Genomic DNA, 19,338 nt, shown 5'->3' with positions numbered 1-19,338 from the left:
ATTCTGTGAGGTAGGAAGGGTGGAAAATAGATCAGAAAGTAAATGAAAAGTATAGGCACCGAGAGAGCATATGGACATTTGGACATTTTAAAATTATAAATGGTGTTCATGAGAAGTTGAGCCTATGGGAAAAGAAGTTTAGTGGTGTTGTCCTTTCTATAATTTAATATTACTCACAAAGAAGAAATCCTAGAAATACAAGGAAGAGAAAATGGGGAACCATTTCAGTATCAGGTGAGGGTACCTGAAGTTTGCTTCCATTTGAGTTTCTTTTTCACGAAATATTTTTCTAATTATGAAAGTCATACATATTTAATATAGAACAAATTAATATAGAGAGGCATAAAGGGAAGGTAAAGAACATCTTTAATCTGTTTTCCAGAAATTCACTACTAATATTTTAATTTTTTGCCTTCTACTGCATGTATGTGCATATACGTGCATATATAGTACATGTTAATTTAAAAATAGATAATTTTTCACTTTACCAATAGTATTTTTCACATCATTAGAGTAAAAAATAATGACTGCATAATATTTTATCACATGGGCATATCATAATTAGGTAATGGTTCTATTGTTGGTTTATATTTGCTTATTTATAATTAAATATAAGAAATTGTGCTAAATATCATTGTATATAGACTTTTGATACTTATCTCTATTTTCATAAAATATATTCCTAGAAGTGGAATTATTGGATTTAAGGAATGAGCACTCTTAAGACTTGATAAACACTGCTAGTTTAGTCTCTTACTTAGCATTACTATATAAGATGCCCATTTATTTCATCTTGTCTTCATTGAGATTTGTTGTCATTAAAGTAAAATCTTTGTTGATTTGAAAGACAAAAATGACAAAAATTGGATAGCTGCCTTAATTCATATAGGTTATTACTAGTGAGCTAAACTTAAAAAATATTCCTCAGCAATTTGTACATTGTTTAAATCCTTTCTATATATTTTTTAATTTCAGAGATGTTGTATTATTGATTTGTAGTTTTCTCTTTCTTTTTAAATAAATTTATTTTTTATTGGTGTTCAATTTGCCAACATATAGAATAGCACCCAGTGCTCATCCCATCAAGTACCCCCCTCAGTACCTGTCACCCAGTCACCCGCCCCCCCCCCAGCCCACCTTCCCTTCCACCACCCCTAGTTTGTTTCCCAGAGTTAGGAGTTGTAGGAGTTATTTCTCTGGGGGTTTAGAGTACCATTTCTCCTCGCTCCTTCAATACAGTTGTAGTAGTTCCAAATAAATGGTTGAGGATAAAATTAATTTAGTATTCTAGTTTAAGTATCATATATGCCATGCATGAATTGTAACTTGACAAAAAAAATAAGTGTATTTTCTTAATATACATAATGCTAAAACGATAACACGATTTGTTTCTTTAATTTAGGATTTCACAGAACATCAGAATGCTCATTATTAATTATAATCTTGGAATTTAAAAATCCATCACATAAACTTTCTTACTTAGCAGGCATTTTTTTCTTACTTACATAGAAAGGTTTGCCAGTTTTTTAAAATTTTTGGTCATTTGAATTTGAGATGAATATAGGTTTATTGCATTGAGAGATATTTTGTTAATCACTTGCAAGTGAGCATCTGTTCTCTGTAAGATATGGTGCGAGACAGTAAATAGAAACTATCACGAGAGAAGGAATTTAGGAGATGGTTGTCAGATGCACCATTCACCACACAGGAACTAGATGTGCTAAATGGGTGTTAGAAGCAGTGGCCGGCAAAGGAGCTGAGAGGAGGGAGCAGGAAATCACTGTGGCTGGTGGAGGTTAATAAGCAAATTCAGATGCATGTCATTGCAGGTCTGGACTTAGCTATATTTCAATTTGTGCCAGGGGTTTGTACAAAGTTATTTGTTGTGAGGATGGTTGACTTTGCTACATCTTACCAAAATATTACAGTTTTTGACTTCTTTTTAGTTATTGTTTGCCTATTGTTTACACTTCTGTATTTTTTTTTCTTGAAATTACAGTGTGATGGTAAACTTTGTGCCTAGGCCATCCCTTTCCCTTGTCATGCCTCCACTCCATAGCATGTTGGATGAAACCTACAAAATAGAGGAGAAAGATGCTTCTGGGCAGAGGCAGTGTTTGTGTAAAACCAAAGACTTTTGGGGGAACTACTGAAATCACCAAAGCAAATGGAGAAAACCACAAGGAGCAAACACAAATCCACTTATTAGTATGAGACTATTATATTTCCAAGGGTGCCTTAGCCTAATTTCCCAGCAGATGTCTTCGCTTGTGAGTCTCTCACAGTATGGAATCCTCCTTATCAGCTATCTCTGCTGGGCTCCATGGGAGCCTGAAAATGAAACATAAACTAGGTCTCTCTGCTGCAGAGGTTTACCCAGTGGCCAGGCAGTAACTCTGCCAGAATATAAAGAAGGTCATGCACTTCGTGTGACAGTGATTCTAGAATCCAATTAAAAAGTTTAGTATAAGACGCAGTCGTTCCTACTTAATCCGATCACAGTTTAATGCAATCCTCTGCTTATTGCAGTCAGCGCCTTTGGAGCCAAATCAATTGTATGTCTCCGTTTCCACGTTTTCCTCAGTAATTTGATCACCTTCAGCTGTTTTTTTTTTCCTCTTTTTTTTTTTAATAGCTCAATTGGGAAATCTAGCAACATCTTTTAAGAATTGCCACATAAAGCCAACAAAGACACTTCAGAATGGCCAGCTTCAAAACTGACATGACAGGAGCAAAAAGTTGTCTAAAATGGAAGGGCAATAGAATATGACACAGTTGAAGAGGAAGGGTTCTTGTGAAGAACTCTATGTGAACTGACAAAATACTGCTGATTGCTTATCTGTACAATCATTCCAACTCACTTGAAGGTTGTAAATATGTTGCCCTTGGCATCATGGACACCAGTCTCCCAGTCAAAATGATAGAAATTATATTAATGCATTTCTCTGAAGCTAAGGTGTTGACAATACCTCTTATTTGCTTTGCAAGGGCATCACGCTGAGGTTCCCATGTGGTAAGTTGGTACTTACCTTGTGAGTGGTCATGGCATATTGCTGAAGGCCAGGCTGAGAAGGCCAATAATGCAAAAGTGGTCCCTTTTATTCCATTGGAATTTGAGTAATTCCAAATATGTACATGACTATTATAAAGTTTAGAGTAGACTCAGATGGTTAATTCTGCAAATTGAATGATTTCTGACTGTCCATAATGGAATAAGAGGATTACTTTGGTCTGTGCAAATACAAGTGAGATTGACAAGCTGCAAGTCCTAGTGATTGCAAATTACCCATTTCACATTGCTTTCAGAGCTGAGGTACCTGAGGATGTCTAGTACAAGTCACTCAAGGGAGAAAAAAAATGTAAATTGATATCAATAGCTGTTTTGAAAAATATGCCAAAGGGCATCTGCCATGGTTCCTCTTTTGATATGTTGATCATATCTGGGAGAATGACTTGAGCTGACCTAGTGAGGGGAACTTATGGAGTCCTGAACATGGTCTATGTGGCACTTTTCAGAAAAGCTTTCAAAGTAGAATAGGGCTGTGTCCTGCTCCTCCTTAAAAAAAAAAAAAAAAAAGAAGATTTTATTTATTCATGAGAGACACAGGCAGAGGGAGAAGCAGACTCCCTGTAGGGAGCCCAATTTGGGACCCAATCCCAGGACTCTGGGACCATGACCCAACTGGAAGACAGATGCTCAACCAATGAGCCACCCAGGCATCCAAAGGGCATATGCCCAAACAGGGACTTGAACCCTGGACCCTCAGATTAGAAGTCTGATGCTCTACTGACTGAGCTATCCAGGCTCACTATCTCTTCTTTACTAAAGTCAGCTAAGTCAAATTCCTCGTGATACTCATTTCAGAGTTCAAGTGCTGTGGCACCCAAGTATTTTATTTTGTCCCACTTCACAGAGGAACATTGAACAGCTTTAGTAGGCATACACCTAAACATGAGTGTGTGTGTGTGTGTGTGTGTGTGTGTGTGTGTGTGTGTGTGTGAGATACCAGAATGTGCCTCACTGTGGGGGAAGAGAGGGAGTGTCTGAGTTTGGAAGAGGGAAATGGAACTCATCATGTGATTCCCATCAGCATCTAGACCTTTAATCTATACAAATGAAATGCTCCAATTTAATAGAATTCTAAAAGTAAAACAAATGCTTTGTTCTTAGTGAGTCTGCCATTCAGAGCTGCTCTTGGCAGCATATCAACCGTACTTGAAATGTCTTTAAGTGGGTATTTTTTTTTATTGTGCTTTTCATCTTAACACATCTTTGAGTTGTTAGAAGAATAGGAAGGCTGAGCTCCTCTCAGAGTGTCAGGTCTGTGCTGCTCTAAAGTCCCCATTTGCTTACTTAGCAATGAAGAGCTTACTTTTGGCCATCCTGCAGTACAGTTTAGACACTAAGAAGCAACAGAACAAATTAAAATGAGTTAGGAGTAGAGAGGAAATAAATATAGCACAAGGAGATGTTTGTAATAAAATGCATTACAATCACTACCAAAATGAAGCTATTGTTTTGGGGAAATCAGGTGCCAAAAAGCACCACGAAGTATGGAAGTAAAGAAATAACACTTAGTAATTATTGAACATTTACTATGTTCTAGGCACTGTGCTATGAGCTTTTCATATAATATTTTTCTAAGTCTTGGCATATCCCAATGAGTTATAAAGAGGAAATTGAGGGCTAGATGGGTTGTTACAAGGCAAGTGGCTCAAACTGTGATCTACCTGACTTCATGGTCTTTTGCTGTTTTTGGTGGATTCTTTATGGTCTTTTTGGATGTGCACCAAAATATTAATATTTTCATTTATTGAAAGTATTTGTATAACTCTTCTTATATTTATTAGCATTTTCATGGGACTGTGTAGAATTTCAAATCATTTATTAGTTTTGAATGTTCATTTAAGCCTATTTGGAGTATTTTTATCATTAGAAACTATGCAAAAACTTTGGGAAGACGTCTTCAGTAGTTGAGATGTGTACTTTGGGGGTCTGATGGTGTATAAGAGAAAAATCCTTGTTTACTCTCATACTATCATCATAAGTCTGTGCTGAAATGTTGCATTAAGAATGTGTTTTAAAAATTATTTGGCCATGGGGATCCCTGGGTAGCTCAGCAGTTTGGCACCTGCCTTCAGCCCAGGGCATGATCCTGGTGTCCCAGGATCGGGTCCCACGTCGGGCTCCCTGCATGGGGCCTGCTTCTCCCTCTGCCTGTGTCTCTGTCTCTCTCTCTCTGTGTGCGTCTGTCATGAATAAATAAATAAAATCTTTAAAAAAATTATTTGGCCATATTTTCAGGGGTGCAGAGTTTTTGCTATCAGTCAGGGACTGAATGGATATACCAGTACCAATTTGACACTGGGGATGCCCAAGGATGGGGGCTCTACTCCAGTCGGAGACCACCTTCCTCACTATCACATGCATATAATCTCAGGGCAGGGGGATCAGGGGACTCACAGCCCACGGGGTCTTTTTTAACAGAGAAGTACTCTTGGGTTGTTGGTTGTCAGAAGTCACTGAGGAAAACAATCCTTTCTGAGTTCCATATTTATCATCTTCTTCTTCCAAATGTGTGAAATATGATCCAGTTACTATTGGAATGTAACAGAGTATCTGTTGACTCTTGCTCTCCAGGAACTTAGAATCCCTAGGAAAGATTAGACATTATCACTCGAAAAATAGGTTAGAGGAGGAAAAAGATAGTTCCTGGACCCCTCCCTACTTCCCTCAGGAACTGGCCCTGGTGGTTTTTTTTTGTGAGCACAGCAACTTAGTCCTTCTGTTTATTGATGTCTCCCCAGGCATTGTCCACAGAGACACTCAGCAAACATGTATTGAAGGAATGAATGGGGTTAGCAGTTGGGAAGGGCTTCAGAGGCAAGTAGGATTTAAGATAGTTCTTTGTAAGAGGAATTCTATAGGTATGTGTTGGAGGAGAACCTCCCTGGGGGTCTAGTGGCTAGGAGGAGGAAGAGAGGAGAGTATAGGGTCAGTTTGGGGAGAACAATTTTGGGTGAAGTGAGGGCCAGATGAAGGAAAACTTTCAGATACAGTCAGAAAAACAGGTGGGAGCCACATTTTAGAGGGCATTGAATTTGTGACCAAGGAGTACAGAGTCTGTGTTGTGTGTTTTCCTTATGAGATGATTAGAGTAGTAAAGCAGTCATATGATTCAACTTGCCAAGCCTGGAAGACAAATACCATTCCCACCTTCTAAATTTTTGTTGCTTACTTGGATATTTTTTTTTCCTACTTGCACTGAGTAGATGGGCTATTTGATATACAGTCACTGTCGTTTGCTGACATATACCACTACACTGCAGTTTGTGGCAGCGATATTATTGACCCTATTTTAGCGATTTCTACCCCTCCTCACCTGAGGGACTCCTTGCCTGAGTTATCCTTTTGCCTTTGCTTGATCTCTCTGTAGAAGAACAGATAGGGAAAAGAAAGAGAAGGTAAATGAATATTTGCTGACCCCTGGAAATCTACCAATCACTTTAACATATTTAACTTTCTTAGTTTATTACATTTCATATGTGAATCCAAAGGTGATCCCATTAGAGAATAGGAAGGTGAACCCATTAGAGAAAAGGAAGAATAAAATAAAAGTAAAGGAAGGCAGTGGAATTCGTTGCACAAAATGCCTACCCTGAGGACTTGTACACTTGCTACAGGTGGTTACAAATCAGATTTGGGGCTCAGGGCTCTTTGACTTCCAGTGAAACAGGGGAAACATGATGAGTTATATGACTCATGGTGTCTGTGAAATGAAAAGAAATCAATTACCCAGAAGCAGCCCAACTAGTTTTGGAACCTGAGAGGGAATTCTTCCACGAGTCCTCATAAAGAAGACTATGAAACATTTTATTTTGGCTGCCAGTGGGAAGGGCTGATATCTTCTTATGAAAACTGAGGAGTTAGATAGGGTTCTCTGCTGCCTGAAGCAGGCTGAGTTGGTAGCTGTGGGCAGGGCCAGGTTGTCATCTTTGGTCCTTAAATACCTCAAGCAATACATTAGTAATCAGCTCTCCAGGATACATGTTTATCCCCTTCACATCACAGTCTGCAGTTACTATGTTTAATATTTGTTCACTGTTTCTTCTTTGAAACAGACTCTAGGCATCTTATTCTTTCATCTCCGCATAGCATTAAAGCCTGGTATATATTAGGAGCTTAATAGATACCTCTTGAAAATGGAGTGGAAAGAATCAGTGGTAAAATGTACCCTAATGGAACTGAATTAGCCTGTTAAGAGGGATTTTTAACTACTTATACGCCTGGTTTCACTGGTTTGCTAGCTATAAAAAATATTAGGAATGGTTACCAGAATGATTGATCGTGGCACAGCTAACATTCTTCTTGCCAATAATCAGATAGCATCAGATGGTCAGTTGTCTGTTCAGTTCACCCTACACAGAAAATCCTTTAGGGTAGATTTGATAATCTATACCTCACCAAGGAGGACACAGAAGCTCAGAGAAGTTGAATTATGGATTTATCTTCTGCTTATAGAAAGAACAAAAATGTATTTTAAAATCAAGACATTTTCATGAGCATATCAAACAATCTGGCTGTGGTATATGGGGCAGCTACATCTGCATATGTTAGTTAAATAATCAAGGTGTTTGTGGCAACGAGTTATATGGCTAACTTTTGCTTGCTTCCTTTTCAAATATGGATTACTGCCATTCCTGGTGAGAGAACACATGGATCTATCTCCTGTGGTGGCAGATTCAGGGCTGTGTCCTCTCACCCTACAGGGACACGGAATACAAAGGGTTGCAGCTCTCTCTGGATCAGATCTCAGCCTCTAAACCAGCCTTCTCCTACACCAGTAGCTCCACTCCTACCATGACTGACAATAGGAAGGGGGCCAAGTCCAGGCTCTCCAGCTCAAAGTCAAAATCCAGGACTTCTCCATATCCTCAGGTAGGTGCACTGCCATTTTGCAACTTTCTTTTCTTTTCTTTTTTTTTTTTTTTTTTTTTTTGGTAACTTGGTTTGGTCTCAAAGTTGAGGAAGTAGTAAAACAGTTTGGAATTAATTATCTGGTTGTAATAAATTTAAAACTTCTATGAATCTGGAAGGCTTCCTAGAACCATCTTTTTCCTGCTATTCTTCCTTTAAAACCATGCTAGTAAAAATTTGAAATGATCTTGTGATTTATGGCTTTTATATGAAGATCATGAGAGTCTCAGTTGTAGTTGGAGCCATAATGTTATTTTTTTCAAAGAGATCGATCTTAAATTTTTTCACTACAACGATTAACCAAAAAGACGTAGCCAGCATAGCAAAATATGGAAAATGAGAGCTTAATACAGTAAAATTGATTCTTAAGACAAGAACTGGAGTAGAAGGAATGGAAGAGGTGGAAGCAAAGAATCAAGGATGAATTTCACCATGAGATTGGTGCACTGCAGAACTATCTGGGGAAGGTGGGAAATAGAATCTACCAGATGGGAGGAATGGTAGGAAAAGCAACTCTCTTCTCATCTTTACAAGGTGGTGAGCTGATGAGACCCAGAGGAGGTATTCCAGAAGTGCTGCAGGGCACAAAGATAAGTCTGTATTCTTGGAAGGAAAAATTATTTTTCTGATCAGTTACTGAGATACAGTAGCTAGACTGTGCCAGGGTGTAGCACAACTTTCTCCTGGCCTGAAAAAAATAGGACACAACTGGGGATTCTCCTAGGAAACTGACCATCTCTCCTCTATCCTTTTCCTTATGGTGCCACGTCACTAGAGTAACTCCAGAGATGATTCTTTGGTTTATGTAAAGCCAAACTGGATTTGGAGCTATTTTGTCAAAGTGTCTTTATTATTTAGGTTTTATGTTTTATTATTTATTTATTTTTAGAGATTTTATTTATTTATTCATGAGAGACACACAGAGAGAGGCAGAGACACAGGCAGAGGGAGAAGCAGGTTCCATGCAGGGAGCCCAATGCGGGACTCCATCCCCGCACCCTGGGATCATGCCCTGAGCTGAAGGCAGATGCTCAACTGCTGAGCCACCCAAGTGCCCCCTTATCATTTAGGTTTTAAATATATTTTTTAAAGTAAAAATGGCCATCTAGTGGTTACAGAAACTGTTATTTCCTTATTTGTCAGAGCTATATTATTCTGTTGATTTCTACAAATGTATATACTGTTTGAGAAAATGTCATTCGTTGAACTAATGCTTACTAAGAAGCTATTTGCTAGACTATTTTAGCAGCTTGGTATATAAAGATCAAGATCATGAGACTTATGTCAGACAGTTTAAAATCTCCCACAGAATGCCAGATCTCTTTACTTTGACAAAAGGGAGGGAGTTGGTATGGGATACCTAGACAGTGCTCAGTACCACCCTCTGTGGTGAGGACTTACATTAAAAGTATGTATATATATATATATATATATATATATATATACATACTTTTACAGAAATTAAACCACAAAATATCTCCCCAGTGGACTTAAAAACTCACTAATTCTGTTTTCTTTCGTGCACAGCTCTAACATCTAATATATATATATATATATATATATATATATACTTTGTTTTTTAGATTGTATTTATTTATTAATGAGACACACACACACACACACACACACACACACACACACACAGAGACCCAGGCAGAGGGAGAAGCAGGGTCCATGCAGGGAGCCCGGATCCCCAGTCTCCAGGATCAGGCCCTGGGCTGAAGGCAGCGCTAAACCACTGAGCCACCCTGGCTGTCCCTGAAAAGTATATTTTAAAGTCCACTGTGGAGGAGTTGCTTCTTTTTGTTGAACATCTGAGAAGCTTTTCTTATTACAGTCTTGTACCTTGGGGAAAAAAGTTTTATTGTCTTTTTTTGTTACTTGGAAGGATCGATTACGCCTTTGGGTAATTTTATCCTTAAATATACAGGAGTGTTGAACACATAGATGAAAGGAGAACTTAAATTAGAAAATACTATGTTAAGAAGGAATTTATCTGTTATTATACAGAAATTAAACCACAAAATATCTCCCCAGTGGACTTAAAAACTCACTAATTCTGTTTTCTTTCGTGCACAGCTCTAACATCTAAAATTTCCATTAGTTTACTCTAATGGTAAACTACTCATTTTTTAAAAGATGTATCTATTTATATATTTGAGAGAGTATTCCAGCACAAGCAGCCATGAGTAGGGGGAGGGTAGAGAGAGAGAAAGATAATCCTAAGCAGGCTCCACAGCCCGCACAGAGCCCAATGTGGGGCTCGAGCTCATGATCCTGAGATCATGACCGGAACTGAAATCAGAAGTTGGACATTTAACTGACTGAGCCACCCAGTACCCCTAGACATTTTTTAATAAATGTTATAAGTGCCATTAGACTGTGTTTTGTGCATGTGGTCATATACTAAGGATGAGGAGTTAATTTGAAAATTAAACATGTTCCCTAGTTTATTTTATTTTTCTTAAATATTTTATTTATTTATTTGAGAGAAAGTGAGTGTGTGTGTGTGTGTGTGTGTGTGTGTGAGAGAGAGAGAGAGAGAGAGAGAGAGCATGAGTGGGGGCAGGGGGTCTCTTTCTCTGTGTCTCTCATGAATAAATAAATAAAATCTTAAAAAGAAGTTAAGACCTTCTACCCTCAAAAACCTTGAAGACTTGAGTCTAAACCTTAAAGAGTAATGGGGAGGGGAATGAAGTGGAAAACTAAGGCCAGAGAGAAATGTAGATAAAATTAAATTTCCTCAAAATTGCTCCCTATTGACAAAGACTTGAGGCAGGCAGAGTAGACATTCCTCTAGGAAACTGCCAACTGTCTTACTGTTAATTTAATGTTAACTCCCAATTGTTTGCTAGAGGGAAAAACAACGTTAGCTTGACAATAGTAAGGCCTCCAGGATCCCGTGCATCTTCTTTAGCATATGAAAGTCCTTTGGGAAACTTCTCTTTTTATCTCCTTCAATACTAAAGTATATAATTAATTGCTCCCCACAAATCCAGTGCAGCCCTTTTGCCCGTGGATCCCGGTGCTATAATAAAAACACCTTTTGCACCAGAAAAAATTAATAATACAGAAGAGCAGAAAGTAGGAAGAAAACACCTTAATTCCCTTCTTTTCCTTCTCTAAAGTTGTGCTTTCTTCTAGAAATATTCTAGGATGTATAAAAATCATGTACATGGACACACACATGTCCATATAGGATTTCTCTTGATGTTTGTGTGTTCATTTTTGTGGTTAATACCCACACATATGTAAATCCTTAGAATTTTGGCCATATGTCTCATTTGGATTCACACAGTCATGAATTAAGTTTACTTAACATTTATGTGCCTAGTAAAGGTTATTCTTTAATTGTGTTTACTTTAGACAGTCACGGTGCTAGGTTGATCATTGACTGAGTTCCTACTATATGGGCTACAAATATGTAGATACCAGAAATGGAACACACTGCCTTTGCATTCAAGGAGCCACTACCACAGACAGATGAGGAAATAGCCATTTGTAGTGAATTGCCATGGAATGAGCGAAAGGTCCTCTGGGGGCACGTTGGTAAAGCATGAAATCCAGGGCAAGCTCATCACTGTATCTTCTGGAAGAAAGCAACTTGGTAGCATCATCTTGGATTCCAAATCCTCAGAAATGTTAAAGAAAAAAAAAATTAGCTACTCAAAAGTCTATTTGTTTCAAATTGTCCTTATATTATGAAGGGATACTAATCTTTAACTTTCATGCATCATTGCTATTATGTGTCTTTGACTCAGTAGAGGCTAGCTGAGCACCTGCATTGGAAAGATGCTTTGCTGGCCATCATGGTGAATATGAGTAGGAATTGGGAAATGTACTAGAATAGAAAGAAGTGGTATAAGAAATGTCCTAAAATTTTAAAGTACAGCTGAAATGATAATTTACACATTAGAATCATTAGTATATAGGAAAGAGGTGGTGTATACAACAGGCTTTGGTGTCAGCTGCAGGGACTGTAGCCTGGATGGCTGGCATTATGCCTGAGCTGGCTTTGAGAGTAGGATTCAACCAGAGAGGAATAAGGCAAAGGAGAGGACACTTCAGGAAGACCAAGATTATGAAGAAATGCAGAGATGTGTTGTGATTGGGACTGGAGTGAAGTGGGGGAGATTTTATCCCTGTGGATGGGGACTAGGGGTGATACGTTGCAAATAATCAATTGATGTCAAATATCTGCCAGGCCAAGGAATTCAGAGTTTGTTTTGTGGAGAACCAGTAAAGGTTTCTAAACAGAAAATGAGAGCAGTAAGGGGGTGGAAGCAAGAGAGAGTCCTCATTTGAATAGTAGTGCATCTGTGAAGGTCTGAACTAAAGTTGTCTAGGGAAGGAAGAGGCCTTATCCAGGAAGAATGGACGAAATTCTTCAAATCCTTGGCTGCTTGCACCTCTATTTCCTTATAGAGATATTTTGATCAGTAAGGATTTATTTTGAAATTATATTTAAAGCTTATTTTTTTGTAGTTAATGACAAACTTGTACTGTATTTTCCTTTGTAGGTTAATAGATCTATAATAAACACATTTTAGTTCCTAAGTGAGCAACCTTCTGCATTTAATTTTAAATACCTCTGCCCCTTTTCTCAAAAGCAAAAAGAAAATCTTTTCTGTTATTTTCATGTTTCCAAGTGTTTAGAATGCAAATTCTCATTTGAATTTTCAAGAGACAGTTTCCAGAACAAAGCAAGCTCACTACTGTCTTGCTCCTCTTATTAGTTATGTAAATGGTGATTTAATGATTCTATCAATGTTATTTATTGAGCTCTTTGCCCTATTTTATGTTGGGTTTATCTAGAAATTTCTCAAAGGTGTCTGATGAACGGCAAATAGTAACACTGCTTTTTGGAATTATTTAGGCACCCTTCTTTGAACATGTGAGACATGCACAAATTGTAATTTGCTGTCACACCCAGTTTGCAGTGATAGATGAACCTTCAGGTCCCCTTTTCATATGAGATGCTCTTAGGAATGATTTTTAGACTTGATTATATTATAGTCACTTAATGAATGACTCGATCACCTTTGTCCCTCTATGTATTACTCAGGACAAGAAAGGTCAAAACAGAATTGTTTTTGAATGGTTTTGGAAAAATTGTCATAGGCACTATTATAGTTGATTTCCAAAGACTCTGGACAGGGCTACTGTGCTTTTCTGTATAACGGCAAGACTATTAAGGCCTGGGGATACATTATGACAGATGTCTTTTATCATAATTGGGCTTGTAGTCATGAAAATAGCAACTTGTTTTTAGAGTTCAGTTGAGTTAGAAATGTGGAGCTTGTAGAATTTATTTTTCAGACCTTATCTATTAGCGATTGCTACAATATTTTTCACCTGCTTTTATGGAATGATTCATGGCTACTCTAATGGCAATTGGACGTTATCTCACCATGTTTTAATCCCGTCAATTAGGAATAAATTGCCTTCCAATTCCATACCCCTCCCCTCATTCCACCTCCTGATTCCAGTTTCCTTTTAAACTTCTCATTATGACATGTTTCTGGCTCTTATGTTTATTATAGACAGTGCATGTCCTCTTGTTTTATTGCATCATCCTGCCCTCCTCTTGCTTTTTCCCTAGTCAGTAATAACCAATACACTATATAATTCTGTAATAACAGTGCATGCATAAGACTATGTGTGCTTCTGAAATCTGAGAGTATTTAATCACTTGCTACAGATACACTGTAAGACTTGCAGGTTTTTCTCCACATCTGTTACCTTAAATAACCCCACAGAACCCTCTTAATTTTCACTGCCAGCAATCTGGCTTTGTTTTGGTGAAGGTAAAACTCTGTTTCTACAAAAGTTCTTTGCGGCTTCAAAAATACACCAGTGACTGCTATGCTAAGAGTCTAACTTTTCAAGTTCCAGAGAAAAGAAGGACCAAGGATTTCTCAAGTATAGTACTTCTATGACTTCAGGACAGACATCCCCTCGTTTCATGCTTTATATGTAGCATGAAAATGTGTAATCCTTGACCATTAACCACAAGAAAAGTTTTTAATGCATCTTTCAAATAAATGTGATCTTTTCAGAAATTTTTATACTGTATAGGCTTTTTAATATTTTCTAGCCATGTATAAATTTGAGATTAGGGATGCCGGGGTGGCCTACCCATTGAGCATCTGTCTTTGGCTCAGGGTGTGATCCTGGAGTCCCAGGATGGAGTTCCACATCGGGATCCCTGCAGGGAGCCTGCTTCTCCCTCTGCCTGTGTCTCTGCCTCTCTCTGTATGTCTCTCATGAATAAATAAATTTTTAAAATCTTAAAAAAAAACCCACCAAAAACTTGAGATCAGTCTCCCTCTCCTACAGAAATACCAGGAGATTAATAGAGTAGTCCTTTATGATCTTTTAAAGCCACTTTCATAAATGAAACTCTGAGTATTATTTTAAAAGAAATTCTTCTCAGTAAGATGAGACCTCTGTTATGGATTTATTCTTTGGTTTTTACTAACTCTTATATTTAGTTAAATAACTATTAGGTACACTAAAATACTCAGGGTGGGTCTTTAAGGAGCCATATGCATGGTCTTGTTGGGGAGACAAGGCAACATTTTAGAGAGGAATTGTAAGGTGTGGTCAGTTGTGGGACCCAAAGCCATAGCTTCTGCCTTTTTATTCTCTTGGCACATGGTTGAGGCAGGAGCACAGTGGTGTCCAAGATTAATGGATGGCTGAGCCCATGAAGGTGATAGGGTAGGTAGAGAAAGAAATAAGGCAGTGATGAGATACATTAAGTTCTGGGGATATAGTCTTTGCCCCAGAGGGCTTCATATATATATATATATATATATATATATATATATATATATATGAAGCAAAACAGATGAATACAGGGGAAGGGAAGGAAAAATAAAATAAGATGAAATAGAGAGGGCAATAAACCATAAGAGATGCTGAACTCTAGCAAACAAACAGAGTTTCTAGAGGGAGGTGGGTGGGAGTATGGGGTAACTGGGTGATGGGCATTAAGGAGGGCAAGTGATGGAATGAGCACTGGGTGTTATACACAACTGATAAATCACTAAATTCTACTCCTGAAATTAATAATACAGTCTATGTTAACTACACTGAATTTAAGTAAAGAATTTTACATTGAAAATTTAAAAAATATTATTAAAAATGTAAAAAGATAATTTAAATGCAGTGTAGTATGTATGTGATAAAAGCACGTGGTGGTAGCTATGGTAGTGTGTGCAGTGGGTGGGGTTGGTAAGCCCTTCCAGCAATGGACAGTGAGAGAACTAATGGCTTTGAGGCCTAGAGACCTTATGTGTCATGGGGAGTTATCAGCAGGTGCAAACTTATCCCTGTTTGCAAGGTCAGCAGTGGGGCCATGGGATGCCAGTCAATAAAGATCTTGAGCTCATGGCTGCTCCCTCAAGGACCGGACCCATGCTTGATCTCCCAACTGTGCTCTTCTAGCTTCTCACCATTTACCCTTCTCCCATTACCTGTGTCCTAGAAGTTCTCTCACTCTAGAAGATTACAATGGTATCTTCATTTTCCCCCCTACTTTGGGACATTTTCCTTTACAGTCTTCCCTGCTTCTCCAGATTGACCTGAAGAGACCATCAATCATGTCAGTGCTTGGAGACCTGCCATGGTTCTGGCTGTAACTCAAGGTCACCCATAATTGGGTCCTAAATTACCAGAGCCCCGTGATGCAGCCGGATCACTCTGCTCACTATTTGTTGAATCCCTTGTCCTTCCCTGCCTCCATACTTGTGCATGTCCGTTTATTTCTGCCTGCATTGGCCCTGTTTTTCAAAATTCTACCTATCTTCCAAGGCCTAGATTGAATGCTACATCTTTCATGAATAACTGGATTATATTTCTCCTTTGGTTCTCTATTTAGAATCATCTACCTTCTATATATGTTGTGTCTCCTCTCTTGGATTATAATCTCCTTGAAAGTAGTAACCATGTCTATCTCTGCATCAACCTCACCCCAGCATCTAGTATGATATCTTCCACATATTTACTCACTAAATGTTAATGGAATGAATGAATGAATGATTACATTAAAAAGTGTAAGAATACCTTGTTGGTTGCCCATAGAGATATAAAAACTCCAAGGAGGGTAACATTCTGGTACTAAGGAATTTATAACCTATGTAAAACACATGCAAAACAGCTTGGGGATGGTTTCATAGGTGCAAAATCCTGCAGCACAGATCAGATATCTAGGTGCTGAGGAGGATTTAGATGTGGAAGAGTAAATTAGATGAGTTGCAAGAGTAAAACTTTGAATAAGCATTCTTCTGGCTCTCACTCTAGGGGCGGAGAACCATCCACCTATCAAGCGGGCTTTCTATTCTCCATGTCCCCACCTCATCTTTGATGCAACAATGGAGAGATGTGACAACTGATGGGTGTGTGTGTGTGTGTGTGTGTGTTGAATACAAAATAATTGCACTGACATCTGAGAGTCTGTGCATGAAATGCCATTTGACATGTCTCCCATCTCAGAGACCTGTCTTTGTTTCCAGATCCAGCCCTAGTTCAAGGGCTCACCTCCCATGATCAGTAGATACTTTCCAGATCACTCTCTTATTCTTCTTTTAATAATTCATATGCACTTTTTGTATTATACCTTTAGTAATATTATGCTCTATGTGGGATAGATTTCTTCTATAAGAAAGGATAAATTCTCTTAAAACACTGGTTTTTTTGCTTGCTGGTTTGGTTTGGTTTTTGGTCTTCACATAAGGGGCCTTGTGAGGGTCATGTTTCATGATATTTCTTGATCCTTGGCTCTTCTTCTACTGTATTCCTACTGTCTTTTTCTGGTTCCAGCCTCTCTGGAATAGGACATCACATTTAGACTACTTCATGTGTATCATTATTTTTTCAGTCTCTGATCATTCCTGCCAGAGTAAATCATTTTCGGCATATACTTGCCTTATTACCCTCTGCCCCTGGCCTTCCTCAAAAACCTACATAGGCACCTGGGTGACTTAGCTGGTTAAGCATCTGCCTTCAGCTCAGATCATGATCCTGGAGTCCCTGGGTGGAGCCCCACATCAGGCTCCCTGTTCAACAGGCAGTCTGCTTCTTCGGCTTCCTCTGTCCATCCCCACTGCTTGCACTCTCTCTTGCACATGAGCTCTCTCTCAAATAAATAAAAAAATCTTTTTAAAAACTCTACAGAGGCTCCTTGTTGGTTATAGTATGAGATCCAATCTCCAAATGTGATCCAGGTTACATGTCCGCCCCTGCCTGCTTTACCCCCATCTGCTCCAGCAGCCCCTACAACAGCTCTCCACTCTAGCTAGAGTCCACTTGTCTGCAGAGCTTCTCAAATCCCCACCTACCCACAAAAGCACAACTGCAGACTACCTCTCATCCCCACAGATTCCTGGTTATAAGGCATAATTCATGTTACACATCTGCGTCAAAACATAAGATGGTGTGAATCTAGGGAAGAGTTAGTGTCAAAAAAAAAATTGGCATGCCCGGGTGGCTCAGTCAGTTAAGTGTCTACCTTAAACTCAGGTCATGATTCCAGGGTCTTGGGATTGGAGCCCTGAGTCAGGCTCCCTGATCAGCGGGAAGTCTGCTTCTCCCTTTCCTTCTCCCCATGATTGTGCTCTCTCTGTCAAGTAAATAAATAAATTCTTAAAAAAAAAAAAAGGCAGCAAGTGAAGCAGTGCTGCTAAATCAAGTGGAAAGCCTCTGCTTTAGGCTTAATGGAAATGATAGCTGGAATTTGCAATTCTGCTCCTCAGCTGAACAGAGAAGAGGGGAATGGCTGCATCTACCATCAAAATGTATCCAGGGGAATTTATTTTAACAAAAACTATAAATAAAAATATGTTAAAACTAAATAGTGAAATTAAAGACAGCAATGCCTTATTTGACAGTTTATGGTGGGATCTGACCCACCCATAATGGGAGCCTTCTAAAGTTAAGAAAGTTAGATTTGGATATCTTTAAGAAATCTAGGTTTAACTCTTCCTTCTTTCACAATTGTTAGGAAATCTGTTAGCATATTATTCTACATTGAATTGCTCTGATTTTCTGGAAGGCCAAGGTTCCGATTTATATTGTTTAATAGTTTGTGCTATTTTAATTTTTCTCATTATTTTAATGTGTTTGGCTTAGCAGAAGAAAAGATAGAACCATTTTTCCTTTTACAGATATCACACTGAAAACTGCTTAACTTGGTAGAGGGCCTTTGAGCTTCAATTTCTTTTCATAAAATTGCAAATCTGATAGATCATCTCTTCCAGCAGGCAGAAAGCAGGTACTCTAGCTGCCAGTCTGTTGGCCCAGTTCTAGGACACTGTCGAGAGTAGCCTGGGCAGCCAGACCTTTGTCCAGACCCAGAATAAACCAGTAGAAGACCCAACAATGCTGCAAGAAGAGGTTGGAACAGGTGGCACCACCTATACATCTAATTCATGTCTATCTAATCTGCCACTTCCATGTGAAAAATCAGGGAGTGAAATGGAGCATTGGTGAAAGAATGGAAGTGGTTCTGGCTCATGCCTGAAGCCTATCTTGGGAGAACATCACCATTAAAACTAATATTACTGGTCCTAGAAACCCAGGATTTACCCAGTGAGCTAGAGCTATTTCTGTATTATCTATGCAAGTTGGGATATTCTTGATCATTTGCAGCTGCATATGCCATGACATAAAAGGCTTGATTAAATGCTTCTTGAAATATGTTTATTACCTGTTTAAAATCTTCAGTGTAATGAAAATGCCTGCAAGCCTTTAGGACTTTACCTTTGGATTTACAAAAGGATGTGGATTGTGGATTTGGTGGTTTGGGAACAGCTCTCTCCATATGGAGCCCTATAGGACTATGATTCCTTATAGAATTACATTGTAGGAAATCTGGCCTCAGGTCCGGAGTGCTGGTTCCCTTCCAGCTGCACATCACCCTGACAGCTAATGAGATGTCAACTATGGTTACTTCTCTGTGAGAAAAATGAGTGAACCAGACCCCAGGAACATTTCTGTAACTGTGGGGGGTGGATTAAGAGAACGCCTATGACGTTCCAAACCGTACATGAGGCACATTGAAAAACTTCCCATGTTTCTACTTCATGAAATGTATCAGGGAACTCACAGGTGTGAAAGATTCCTCACCAGAATATTCTTTGAGCTAAAAATAACTAAAATGTGGATTAAATTTAAAAGCAATGTTACAATAAATTATAGTTATAAGTGGAGCAAATCACAAAAATAATGAGAGAAAATCCTGTGAACATATTTTTAAACAGTGAGTATGAGAAACTGACAATACCATTTTCCAAATGAAGGAAGAAATGGCCAAAATATTTAAAATTGCTAAATTTGAGTCTGAATTTTGAGTCTGT

General features: G+C 38.6%; 1 protein-coding gene and 1 non-coding gene across 2 annotated transcripts in view; one reads left to right on the top strand and one right to left on the bottom strand.

The window, feature by feature from the left end:
• SIM1 (SIM bHLH transcription factor 1) overlaps positions 1-19,338 on the top strand; it is a 66,719-nt gene that overhangs the window by 32,109 nt on the left and 15,272 nt on the right. The window contains exon 9 of the mRNA XM_055330445.1: positions 7,771-7,939. Within this exon, the coding sequence (XP_055186420.1) occupies positions 7,771-7,939 (169 nt within the window). The remainder of the gene's footprint in view (positions 1-7,770; positions 7,940-19,338) is intronic.
• TRNAR-UCU (transfer RNA arginine (anticodon UCU)) lies at positions 3,734-3,806 on the bottom strand. The gene has a single exon. It is a non-coding gene; the product is annotated as a tRNA-Arg (tRNA).

This window comes from Nyctereutes procyonoides, unplaced genomic scaffold (genome assembly GCF_905146905.1).
Source record: "Nyctereutes procyonoides isolate TBG_1078 unplaced genomic scaffold, NYPRO_anot_genome, whole genome shotgun sequence".
Lineage (NCBI taxonomy): Eukaryota > Metazoa > Chordata > Mammalia > Carnivora > Canidae > Nyctereutes > Nyctereutes procyonoides.
This window is presented reverse-complemented; position numbering and strand designations above follow the sequence as displayed.